We start from the raw sequence: 13,354 nt of genomic DNA on the forward strand, positions 1-13,354 counted from the left end.
AGTGCTAGTAATAATAGTAATTTAAGCTTATTAGTATTAATAATATTATTATTAGCTCTCAAGTTATTAACTAAATTAATATTTAAAACAGTATTATTACTATTTTCTTTACTAAAGTTTTTAGATTATTATTATTAATATAATACCTCTTTTTAGCTAATATCTCTCTGATATTAAAATAGTTAAAAAGCCTTATATAATACTTAATAGCATCTCAAATCTCTTTTAGTAATAGTATAAAATTAAGATTAATTTACTATTTAAGCATAAATAGCTTATGTTATTAGTTATAAGTTTTTTATATTAAATAATATATAATTATTAATCTTATTAGTATAAACAAACTACTATTTAAAATTTAGTTATTTTATATACTTATTAATTAGTTAGTATTTTATAGCTACATACTTTATTTAGACCTCTTTCTCCTACTTTTTAGCCTCTTTTTTTAATATAATATAGTATTATTTAACCTATTTTTTAGTAGCTTTAATAACTTATATCTCTTATTACTAAATAATTTCTATAAATATTATAGTTTAATACTTCACTAAATTTACTGTTTATATTACTATAACTCTATTTAAGTATTTTAATTAATAATATATTTCTAGCTTTTTTTATAATAAAGATTACTTTCCAAAATTATAAATTTTATCATTTTATAACCCCTCTAAATAAGAAAGCTCTATTTAGCGCTATAATATTACTTAATAATACTAGCTTATAGTACAGCTTTTTTAAATTTATTATTATTTAGTAAATAATAAAACAAAGAGCTAAATATATTAATTTAAGCTAACTATATATATTTAACTAATTAAGAGAGAACTATATCATCTCTAATTAGTTAGATATCTAACTTTTTAAACTTTACTATCATATTTAAGTATATAAATATAATATTTATTATTTAGCAAAAGCTATTAATAAAATCTCTATATATAAACATAAAAATGCTATTTTATATAGCTTTTTATAGTACTATTTAGTAGACCTTTTTAAATAGCTAGAAGATCTATATATTTATAAGCTAAAAAAGATATATAGTATAAAAAAGAAAAAACCTAATAGTAATATTAGAATTAATATAATATTTTATAAATTTTAAGCTAATATATTTAGAGAAGCTATTTAAAAATAATAAACAATATAGCTTTACGCTAGCTTTTATTTAAGATAGATCTCTATATAACTTAATATAAATATTTAGTATTATATTATATATTTTAAGCTAATTACAGTAGTTTCTATATATATTAACGCTAAACTATAACTCTTTAATATACTTAAATTACTAAAACTTTATTAACTTCTTAAATAAATATATATTAGAATACTTAGTATAATCTACTATAATCTCTTAATTAGAGAAAATAATCAGAAATTATATAAAATAAATACTTTTATTAATATTATAATTAGTTTAAATAATAATTAACTATATTTTGAAAATAAAATAAACTAAAATAATATTTCTAATAATATTATTACTACTAACTAAAATATATAACTCTCTATTAACTAAATTAATAACTTTGTATAGTTTATGTCACAGGCTAGAGCCCGGATTGATATCTCCGGCTTCGCTGGAGCAGTTACTGAGATCTGGCTCTGTTGGACCTACTATTCTGCCGCAGTACGCCGCCAAACCCGGCCTGCTTCACCGCTGTTAGGTGCCTACCCTTGTAAAGTCCTTTCTTCCTTCTTCAGCTTAGAATAGTCAATCGACGGCACCTCTACGTTGAACAAGCCTAGGGGCCAGCCCCTTACAGTTTATTCTATTTTTATTAGTTTTAGAATAAAATAATATATATATGGCTATTAAAATAGTTAATATAATAACCAAACTTGTTAATATTTTAACTTTTAAAAAGCTTAAATTTATAATTTTAAACTACAGCTTTATACTAATTGAAAAAGTTCTAAATTAATATTAAATTAAATTTAACACCTTTTTTGGAAACCTTAACAAGTTTAATCTTTAATACTTTTTAAAACTCTAAATAATTAGCTTTTTAGAACCTTATAAAATATTCTAAAATAAAGCTTATATTTTAGCTAGTTTAAAAAATATTAACTATTGTTTAATAATAAGTAAAATAACTAAAAAGCTAATAGTATTAAGCTATATAATAAATATTACTAAAACTAAATCTTTAGCTTCTATTAATAGTTTTAGCTAACTACTCTCTTTAAGTAGTAAAAAAACGTTATAATTAGCTTAAAAAACTTTTAAATATTTTCTAACTATTATATAAAATACTTTATAATCTTTAATAATAGCTTAAATTGATACTACTATAAATAGAATTTACTAAATTAGCTAAAATAGAGAGCTTAACGTTATATAGTATATAATACTTATATAATTTATTTAATAAACATTAAGTTAATATTACTCTAGTAAAATATCTTAGTAACTAAGATTAAAAAAAATAATAAAAAAAAGTATAGTTTTAAGTTATAGTATAATCTCAAAAAAAAAGTTATTTAGTAGTAAAACGAGAAAAATATAACTTTTATATAACTAGCTAGAAACCCTCTTTTTTGCGTAGAAACCCCGTTTTTTCGCCCCTTACGTGAGTAGGGGGAGTTTTGCGCTTGACGTGGCTGACTAACGCCCCTGGGTAATCCCTCGAAATGAAACATATCTCATGCTATCCAATCATCGAATGGTTTACCTTTAGTGTATTTGCCTGGCAAAATGAACCGTCGGTGTTTGTGTGTCACTGTTCCCGACCGCGATAGGGCGCACTTGTCACCTAAAATCGAACTGTCCCAGTGAGTTGGTGGGGTCGATCCGGGCTTTGCACCGCCGAATAATGAGTCACTGCCCTGAACGCGGTCCGGAACTTATTTCCAAACGCCGAACTTCCGATTCCAAAAAGACTCTTACGTCAAACTCGTTTCCCGCTCAAAGTCCGGCGTGTTATTGCTTTGTCGTTATGAGTCTCTCAGCGCGTGCGACGGTGGCGTCAGCGCCCGCCAACGGCTCACTGCTATGGGATGTCCAAGCCGATCTCTGGAACCCAGACAGCAACCCTCAGGGTTACGTGAGTTTGGGCATGGCAGAGAACGTCTTGATGCAAGAAGCCCTCCTCAAGCGCGTTGCGCAGGTTCCTGTCATCCCAGCTACAGCCTTCACTTATGGCGATGGCACAACTGGGTCGAAGCGCCTCAAAAACGCCCTCGGAGCGTTCTTGACCAAGCATTTCCACGCCTATCGGAGGGTGGAAGCTTCACACATCACAATCACGAACGGCTGCAGCGCAGCCATCGAGCACCTCGCCTGGGCCTTCGGCAACCAAGATGATTTCTTCCTGGTGGGCAAACCATTCTTTCGCGCTTTCGTGCCCACGACCGGACTGCGGGTGGCCACAAATCTCATATCAGTTCCATGCGAGGGCCTTGATCCTTTCGGCATCGATGTCGTCCAGAACTACGAGAGAGAAATAGTCCGGGCCCATGGGCGTGGCCAGAAAGTGGCAGGCATCATTCTCTGCAACCCTCACAATCCCCTCGGTCGATGCTACACAAGGGATGCAATCCTTGGTCTTATGAGACTATGCCAGAAGCATGAACTTCATCTCATTAGCGATGAAGTCTATGGTCTCTCGACATTCACAAATGATATTGATTCCATCCCACCATCGACACCATTCACATCTTGCCTCTCCGTCGACACCACGAATATCGTCGATCCGGCTCTCATTCACGTCGTCTGGGGGGTTTCAAAAGACTTTGGCTCCAACGGAATCCGCCTCGCTGCTGTTCTTTCCCAGGAGAACCCGGCACTTCATAGATCCTTGGTCCCCGGTGCACTCTACAGTATGAGCTCATCCTTGGCAGACCACACCTTCTCCAACATTCTGGAAGATGAGAGCTGGGTAGATGATTACTTGGTAGATAACCGAAGGCTACTTGCTCGTCACCACAAGTTCATAGTAAACTGGGCTCGGGATCACAAGATCTCATACGCTCCAGGTGCAAACGCAGCTTTTTTTCTATGGGCTGACCTTGGCAAGGCATACCGTGACCGACACCCCGAAAAGATCATTGAAGACCCAGAGAAGGAGATTATGGCAATCATGCTACAACACAAAGTCTTTGTTGCACCTGGGCAGGGTTTCGGAGCGGAAGAGAATGGTTGGTTCAGGCTTGTGTTCTCGATCGACCTCAAGACTCTCACCAAAGGCTTAAGTCGAATCACGCTTGCCCTTGAACACCAATGATAAATGCTTAGCTGTAATATTCAAAACACATCATAGCGGCATAGCAAAAGTATTAAGTGAAACAATAACCGTCTCAATGACCGGCGGACAAGCACATGCCGGAGTAGCCCATAATAACCGTCCGACTATCCTGCCCTCTTTGACCAGGATTCCGACACCCTCAGGAGAGATAGTGAACATAGAGTAGCGGAGTCCAGGTATTCTATAAGCAGTGGCACCAAACGCTTCAGACCGCTGGTTGTAGATAGCCGCGCGGTACACAAAGTTTCTGCTGCATGTCGGGCACTGCGCTGCTATCAGCCATCCTTGATAGCGCATGTCGCCATGCACAGTACCTCCGAGCGCGTACACATGGTGTATTTGGTGAAGAATATGGGCTTCAACCCAAGGCGGGGCTTGAAGTATGTACATGAGATTGCCAATCTCTGTCGTGAGTTCCGGGGGCGGTCGTTCGTGGCCCTTGAGCCCCAGGTTGTAACATGTCGTCAACAGTTTATCCAGTTTGTGTCGGCGCTCTTCGTCATGGAGTATAACCTCAAGAAGCGACTCTGGTAAATGGAACCAACGCCCACCAATAGCCTTGACGAATTCCTCAACATTCGGTCCGATGAGGTTAAGGGCGTGGTAGATATGCATCCAAAGGCCTTCTAGATTGGGTCCTTGGCGAGGTGCTCGCTCAGTCCAGAAGAACTCTCCAATTTTTGAAAGCGTCAGCTGTGGTCTTCCAGAAACGCTCTCAAATCTGACAGCATGTGAGGGGTCTTTCGTCCTTGGGCCGAGGTTGAACGTAACATCATCGAAGTACCCCTGCCGCTTCACCATAGGAGAGTCTGCCCCGGGACCGTCACCGTGTGTCATGAGAAGCGGGCTCATGTCGCCGTTCTCTAAGCATGCTCTCTGAATAATGCGAGACGTCTCCTCTAGGTTGTCTGAAGGTAGCTCAGAAAACTCCGGCCCAATGAGGCCGAGCAGGGCGTAAAAGAAGTCTCTTTGGGAACGACAGCCCCTGCGGCATAACAGTGAAAATGCCATACCGAAGTCCAGTTTTTTCCCCTCCTTGATGATCTTCCGCGCTTCCTCGGGCGTGCCAAGATTTCAGGGAACGATGTTTTCTCCTAATTTGGCATAATCCTTTTCCAGTATATGAACGTCACCGACTTCGTGGACAGCCCTTTTCCAAGCTTGCCGTATTTCCTGAATGAACACGTCCTCCACTTCGGGCTGAATACGGTAACCATGTATCATCACCCTCAGATGGTTTGCTCGGACGAATTCCATCATCGTCCATACTCGGCTGAACCACTTGGCATTGCAAACCCCTGTGATGCCTGAGACTCGCTCCTCAAGTGACTTCCCATAACGAAGTCTGGATAGTACATCAGCCGTAACATCTTCCATCAGTACCAATGTAAATCTGGCATGTTGAAAGTTCTTTGGAATCAGGGACAGAATCTTCCTTTTCAATGGATCATGCCACTGAGGGACACTGAGACAGTCGTACCACATCTCGATGCTGGAACCCGTTTCTTTTTCCAAGCTCTCGTATATAGATTTTGCGGATGAAATCACTTTGAGGGCTATTTTCTCGTCGCTTACTGCGTTCGTCAAGTGTCCATGATTTTGTACATCAGAGACTTCGGGATCCCAGACATGGGAAACCGTTGCGAAATTAACGTCCTCCATACAGCTGAGATGCCTGTCAAACAACAGGATCTTCCTTTCAATTGAGCCGTAGACTCTGCTGAAGTTCGGAGTCGTTGCCGTCGCGTCGGGGTCAACTACACGGAGAGTTCGAACCAGCGCATCAGATCCGAGTGGAAGCTGGCACTCGATGCATCGCAGATCATCTGGGTGCTCCTCACACCAAAGCGCCGCCAGCTTCGACATTCCAATGCTTCAGGACTCTAAGTCCGTATTTGACCTGTTCGCTTCGGCGTCTTCGAGGTTCGCTATGTTGTCGGATCGATGTCTTCGTGTGCTGACATCTACGAGCGGGGTCGTTCCACGAACTCGGAACCTTGAACAAATTGAGCAGTCGCTGTAGTCACACAGGATTGTGAGATCACTTCTTAAATCAAGGACGTCGTCCCACCCTCTGCCAAAATATTGCTCAGTAACTTACCACTTTACGATTATCTTCCCCATCCTCAAGCATATTAGTTGCCCTGAATTGGACCAACTCCCAGGTTCAAACCCAGTCTGATTCGTCCATATGTGGGAATTTGCAGGCTTATCAACAATACCCCTGGAATTCCGTAAGCATCCGATGGAGATTTCATGTAACCATGGACAAGGCTGGCAAATCATAAGTATGGAAATGCCAAGAATGTGGTCTGCTTCCCCCAGGACTTTCGGAAGATGTGGGCACACCGGCAAGTCCGATGGGGGTCAGTAACTTTCAAGATCTACTTTGCGTCGGTGGAGTCATATGCTATCTTTGAGAAATGAAGCAGACAATTGACTCATTCCATTGACTTAAAACTCAACGTATTGCATTCTCTTTTTAGTGTTGAACATGACGAAGAAGACTTGTAATTTCTCTGAAGTTAACTGATTGGGTAGGAACTCCTGGTTTGGAGCAAGTTTTACCAAGTTTCCAACCGTACGAGTGACTACATGGAGGTAAGTCGCATTCGCCGTAATGGAGTGATTTTCTTCCGTAATTTGGAGATTCCTCCTCTTTTTATCGTTAAATTCAGTTCTCATAGTCACTCTCTGTTGTCTCCAGCTGTTGTGCACTGTTTTATGAGTCACAAATCCCAAAGAGATTGAGCCTCAGAAACTAAATTTTGTGTCTTTCCAGGCTACTCGATCGCTTTGTGAGCCTACGATTATCCCAAATACTGTTTCAATGACCAGTTATTATGTCACTTCACGCATTTTTTGAGTGACGAGAATAACACATTCAAGCATAGATAACCATGATCAGAAGATGTCTTCCAAGGCTTGCAAATTTGACCCTTCCTAGGCATACATCTTCTGTGGAAATCCTCTGTCGGACTCGTGAATGGACACAATGGAGAATAAATCGAGAATCTCACGGTGGAGAAAGGAGAATTCTTATTGTGGTGCATGTACACTCTTTTCATATTGCTAGCAATTACGAGGTTCCATCCTTGCACCGACCTCCCCCTCTCATCTCTTGAATCATACTGCTTACGACTTTGACTCCTTTATCAAGCAGTAGCAGTCTGGGCATCAATCTCACCAGACGCAGTGCCCGTAAAGCCAGCGCCACCACTGAAATCAAAATCAAACTCCTTCGACCCCTTGACGGTGACATTGCTACCCCAAAGCTCAACAGTCTGCGTCAATGTAACAGTCGCAACTGTGTTTGCTTGACCTATAGTATAATCATCAGCCACGGCCCTTTTCAAGATATCTCTAAATTCGGACGTGATACTTACGGACGCCGCCAAAATCGTACGTGAAGCTCGGGTCCGAGCATGACGCAGTCTCGGTCTTGGTCTGGGGGTTGTAGAGGTAGCTGCAGGTCACCGCGATCGGTGCCTCAAGCTCGCTGTTGTGGTACGTCGCATCGACCTTGTATGAGTTGTAGCCGCTGACCGGGTACGAGGCCGAGCCTGTGAAGTCCCAGTAGCCGTAGTCGGCGCGGGGAAGAACTGCAGCAGTAGAGGTGGCCGCTAGGGCGAGGACGGAGGTGATTGTGAAGCGCATGTTGACGGTTGTAACGGAAGAGTTCAATGTGAGACTGCTATGGTTCATTCTATTCAAATTATGGATAAATTGGAATTTAAATAATAAAATCGACCGTTGTATTGCTGTGACGTTGAATGGAAGTCGTATCCCCCCCCCCCCCCCCCTTTTACAAACAAAGACGCGGAGGCCATGCAATGATCATCATCACCGCAGCGCGCTAATTTCTCACTACCAGGCGCGCAGAGGGCCAACGCAGCGCTACATCGCCTTACTGCTGCACTTACAGGCATCGTCGCTGGGCGAGCGTTCCGGAATACGAAGGATGGACGACCATTTTACCTCTGCGGGGGCTAGGATGCACCCGATGGCGTGATGGCCCGCCACCCGTCCCCCAGAAAGCCGCCGATGCTGCAAGGTACTGCAACGGTGCGGCGCAACTCTAGTACCAGGCAAGGTCCGAGATCTTTTGAGCTCTTAGGTGACTGAAATTGATGATTGAAGGGAAAACAAGATGGCCAGTAACGAACAATGTAATGTTGCTTTACAGCGCTGCATAACCGCTAGTGTTACTGACCGACTGTATGCAGGGCGGCTTTGGTTGTTACTATTCAGGTGAAAGCGAAACCGAGCTACCGCCTTCTCGGCCGATAGGTCGTACAGGCTTGGTTGTTCAACCAGCCCATCGGCTGAAGCGGCCCGGTCAGCGTTGTGATGCTAGTAGTAACGACGCGATTAATTTCCAACCTCGAAGTAGACATGGCAGAAGACTACATTAAAAGAGTCCTGCGAACACCCAAAGACGTCAGCATTCCGCTGCTGCGTGGGCATGAGAAGCGCTTGCGCTAGGAGAATTGGGGCAATGTTTTCTTTGCCTCACTCCGTGCGATGAAGTGGGTAATCCATGTAAAAGCTCTCAAATGTATGGAAAGTCCCAATCAGGACGAGACACAGCCTGAATAAATCGGCTTTCTTCGAGTTGTCATCGCAATGAGGACTACTTGGGATTGAAACTTTTCGTCTTGTGTTGAAAAGTACAAAGGATAAAATCAAGCCTCTGTAGACCTATTGGCTTTTTAATTGCCTTCTCTTGACTCTGTCTAGAGACTGTTACCTTTCAATGAGTGACGCCAGAGATACTTGTCGCCCAGGTGCGGTCCTAATCACAAACTGGCTCCCACTCCAAGTGTCCTTGCCTCTCGATGCAAGGCCAGCACACTTTTCTTCGACAGCTTCACTGCAAACACTTTAGGGTATTCAGCTGTCATCATCTGATGTACAGATGGTATTGATTTAGATCCCTTATAAAGACTAAGTTGTAATGTCCTTTTTTTTTTTTTTTAACTCGTGTGAACTCGTTCCGAAGACGAAGAATCATTATGCTGACAACCCTTCACTTCAAATAATACACCACTAATTTGGTCTTGTGAACTAGCTTCCATCATATCATCATCTTTTGACAAGCTGCTGTGAACCTCAACCAGCTCCCAAAGAAAAGCCCCTTCGATTATCAATCGACTGACATAGGTTGTTAGCCGACCCTGGTAATTTGAACGTTAACACTCGAGATCAAGTTCCATGCGTTTGGCTCAAGAGTCTGGTAATAAGAGACGCAATCAAATCCATAAACTTGATGGATTTGACTACCATGACGAGAAAGGGAAGATTCAAAACCACAGCCTTCATTTGCCTAAAATTTCTTTGCATGTTTTAAAGCTCACAAGCCAACCTCCTACGAGTGTCTCATGCGTACGGTGTGCTTTCACGTGAACGAGGGTATTGCAGCATCAGCTCCGCGCGCTGGCATAATCGACGGCGTGATCTCGGCACAAGTACAGAACACAACTGACAAGACGCCTCCATGATCGATTGGGACTTGTTCATGTATGCATTTCTCTAATAGTTGTAATCTACCAAGATAGTGCTAAATGTCTGAAGAAGACCAATGTCTCACAAGAAAGAACACCTTGAATTCTTACCCATCCGATGTCTAGGTATTTCCAGCAGTCCAGAAGATTCATTCATCTGCACTAACCATGCTCCAAAGTAGCAAGACAACTGGAATCGACAGTTTTGGCTACGAATAAGATCCTGTTTGGCTTAGATACCCTGCTTAATGATCTCCGCGGCCTGTGATAGGGGGATGATGTTAGCACACGAGACGCATCGACGAAAGGGCAATCCAAGCATCAACTCACCTTCTCGGCCAGGGCATAAGTGGGCTGGCAAGTGTTGGCACTCGGAACCATGGGCATGACACTGGCGTCAACGACTCTGAGGTTCTTGACTCCGTAAACGCGAAGGGTCTGGTCGACGACACCGCCCAACTCCAGCGGCAGCATAGACGAAGTGCCCACGGGGTGGTAGTCGGTGGGCGACAGAGCACCGGCGATGTAGGCCTTCAGGTCCTCGTCGGAGGTGACATCCGGGCCAGGGGCGTACTCGACAGGCTCGTACTCGGTGGCCAGCGAGGTCTCGAAGTTGTAGCGGCGGAGGAACTTGATCGCCTCGACGAAGAAGTCGGCCTCGACGGGGTTGCTGAGGGCACGGTAGTCGATCACGGGCTCGGTGTTCCACGGGTCGGTCGTGTTGATGTTGATGGTGCCGCGGCTGAAGGACTGCATCGCCACGGGGCCCTGGGAGCCGTGGTCAGGGACGAGCTGCATGCGGGTGAAGGCGGTGTTCTTGGAGCGCATCTGGGTGGCCAGGATCTTCATCTGCGCCGCGAAACCGGCGACGACGGTGGAGTCGGCATCGGCAGGGAGCAGGCTAGCGAAGTCTTGTTGTTCCAACTTGGTGGCGAGCTCGTCGGCCTTTCCAGACACGACGGTGAAGGGGAGCCAGCCGGCCAGGTTGGTGAAGGTGAGAGAGTACGGGCCTGTGCAATGCAAGTCGTTGGATGTCAGTCTTGGTAGAACACGTTTGGTACGTAGGGTGGGGCATTACTGACCGGTCTTGTTGGCTGCCCACACTTCTTCAGCCCAGTCCTTGAACTCGTTGCCATCCACCAGGTCACTCGGGTTCGGGTGAATTGATGCAAGCTTAGACACTGCATCCATGTTAGAATCATTAAGCTGCTTTTTTGGCTTTTATCACTTACGCGTAATGTTCATAGCAGACAGACTGCTGTGGTCCTGGAAGTTCTGGCCAACACCAGGAAGATCGACGCGGACATTAATGCCTCCGGCCTCAAGAACCTTCTTCGGGCCGATACCGCTCAGCTGCAAGAGGTGAGGAGTGTGAACGGTACCAGCAGAGAGGATGACCTCCTTCTTTGCGTTGACGGTGATCAGGGTGTTGTTTCCGGAAGGGAAGACGACGCCAGTGGCAGTGAGGTCGTCGTCGACCACCAGCTTGCGAGCCTGGGTGTCGAGCAGAAGGTGGTAGTTGGGGCGGGTAGCGTTGACGCTGAGGTAGTGGCCGGTACCAGCGTACGAGCGAGTGACAGTCCGGGGGTCCATCAGCGTGGGGAACCAGAAGACACCGGGCTGTCCGGCACCACTGTCGGGAGGGAACTCAACGCCGTCGATCTCCTTGAACGCTTCCACCAGAGGCTTCACGCCGGGGTAGTAGAAGCGAGGCCAGCCTGCATAGATTTCCGAAGAATCACCCCAGTAGGAGGCATCGTACTTGAAGCTGTCGAAGTTGTCGGTCAGCTCGGGAGTGGGCTCGGTAAAGTGGAGGCCCTTTCATGAAGCGGTCAGCTTGTTGTCTACGCCAGTATCCAAGTCAGGGCAGGTCTCTTACCTTCTTGAAAGACTTCAACATGCCATCCCAGCTCCAGTCAGCGACTCCCTGCTGGGCTTCGGATCCGAAAAGGGTTGCCCAGCGGTCGTAGTCTTCGGCGGAACCGCGCATGTTCATCATGGCGTTCACGGAAGAGCCGCCTCCGACTTGCTTGGCAATCCAGACGGTGCCGACTCTTCCGTCCAAGTTGGGCTGCGGCACAGACTCCACGCCGGGCCAAAGGGAGTTCATGAGGTTGGCATATCGCGACTCGGTGAAGTAAGCCGCAAGATTCTCTTCCATGTTGCCCCAGTTGCCGGCCTCGAGGACCAAGACGCTCGTTTCGGGGTCCTCAGTCAAACGGTCTGCCAGGGTCAGGCCGGCCGTTCCACCTCCGACAACAACATAGTCGTAGCTTTGCAGCAGCTGAGATGACTTGATCTGGCGAGGGATGGCCAAGGCGTTGGCGACGGAGCTCACTGCGAGAAGAGCTGTGAACGCAGTCCGGGGCCACAGGGGCTGGGACTTGGACTGGCGAAGGAACGGCATGGCGATGAACGAATCTTCGTCGCGTAGGGATCTGAGCAGAAGAGAGTGGAAGGACCGAGGTGCTCGAAGACACCCCTAGAAGCCAGCTCGGTTACGCGAGGGCGGGATAGCCATACTTATACGCGGGTGTCACTCGTTTTCGCATGTTTTCCGACAAGGCAGAGCATTTCCTTGGCGTTGACCGGCGATTGCCTTTTTTGAGCGTCTTCTATGTCACCTGCCATGACTCCTTAATATCGCGCGCTCATGCTTGATTGACCTTCTGGTTTAGGGAACCAATCCGTATCTCGTACCGAAGAGAGGTGAAAGTTGGCACTGCGCCCAGCCGGTTGAGTGGACTACCAAGACAAAAATTGGGGATTCATAACAGATCCAAGCGAAATTTTGAGGGCGTATCCTGCATCCTGTCTGTCTAGTTGCTACCAACAACATGTCTATGGAACCAACGGCTGCCGATGGCAATTGGCTCGCCTGTCAGCCGGAACAAGGGCGGTAACGCCGCGCTCCATTCTTTTGCATGTCAGCTGCAGGAACCAACCATGCTCTCAGTTTTATCCACGGATACATAAGCTTAGATAACGAAGAGAAAGGACGGGGCCGCGGCAGCCGAAGTCGGCGAGTAAAAAGGTGTGATTGTTGGTTGGAGCTGATTGAAAACCTAATAAGTGCAGGGCAGAGATGGCGGAGCCTCTTTTCACCCCCACGGGACCCCCAATATCAACGAATAGCAAAACCCCGGGCCCGTTGATTCTCTTCCCCGGCCTATTTGCTTCCGTGTACTTGCATTTGGGCATGTTACCTTGAAGGAAATATGACAAATTGAGAGAATTGACAAATGAATGACAAACCTGACATCGTGGGCAGCATCACCGCGCCAGGGCAGGTCGAGTCTTGGCATTCGACATGGCCGTTCTCCCTCACCTAGTCTACCCACAAAATGCGAAGAATAGCATTCATGACTCTATCCGGACGGCCGCAGCGCCATTCTGATCTTTCAAGACTGATCTTTTATGACGTGAAGGCTCAGCCTCTCAGGCGGTGAACACGAACTCAAACTTGCTGGGGCCCACCCGAGCGTTGGATGTCGATCAAAATCTTTTATGGGTTCGCGCGACTCGCGACCGTCTTTATGTAAGCTCCCACCGGCTTGGCTTCTTTGACGCGCGGGAGGCGGGACCAACAGGAGC

The 13,354-nt window shown here is 45.3% G+C and overlaps 3 protein-coding genes across 3 annotated transcripts; 1 reads left to right on the forward strand and 2 right to left on the reverse strand.

Annotated features, from left to right (window-relative positions):
- Positions 1-2,948: 2,948 nt before the first annotated feature.
- Positions 2,949-4,235, forward strand: gliI (putative aminotransferase gliI; the record flags this gene model as incomplete). Its single annotated transcript, XM_037317036.1, has 1 exon — positions 2,949-4,235. The coding sequence occupies one exon, from the start codon at positions 2,949-2,951 to the stop codon at positions 4,233-4,235; it is 1,287 nt and encodes a 428-aa protein (XP_037185214.1).
- Positions 4,236-7,411: 3,176 nt separating this feature from the next.
- On the reverse strand, positions 7,412-7,913 carry CGCA056_v001777 (uncharacterized protein; the record flags this gene model as incomplete). Its single annotated transcript, XM_037317037.1, has 2 exons — positions 7,412-7,578; positions 7,643-7,913. The coding sequence occupies 2 exons, from the start codon at positions 7,911-7,913 to the stop codon at positions 7,412-7,414; spliced, it is 438 nt and encodes a 145-aa protein (XP_037185215.1).
- A 2,079-nt stretch (positions 7,914-9,992) lies between these two features.
- xptC-8 (Dehydrogenase xptC) lies at positions 9,993-12,167 on the reverse strand (the record flags this gene model as incomplete). The annotated part of the gene is made up of 5 exons (XM_037317038.1): positions 9,993-10,022; positions 10,091-10,770; positions 10,843-10,941; positions 10,993-11,578; positions 11,640-12,167. 5 exons carry the CDS (start codon positions 12,165-12,167, stop codon positions 9,993-9,995), a joined length of 1,923 nt encoding a protein of 640 aa, XP_037185218.1.
- Positions 12,168-13,354: the final 1,187 nt, after the last annotated feature.

The sequence above is a fragment of the Colletotrichum aenigma genome (assembly GCF_013390185.1).
Source record: "Colletotrichum aenigma strain Cg56 chromosome Unknown KSG_Cg56_contig01, whole genome shotgun sequence".
Lineage (NCBI taxonomy): Eukaryota > Fungi > Ascomycota > Sordariomycetes > Glomerellales > Glomerellaceae > Colletotrichum > Colletotrichum aenigma.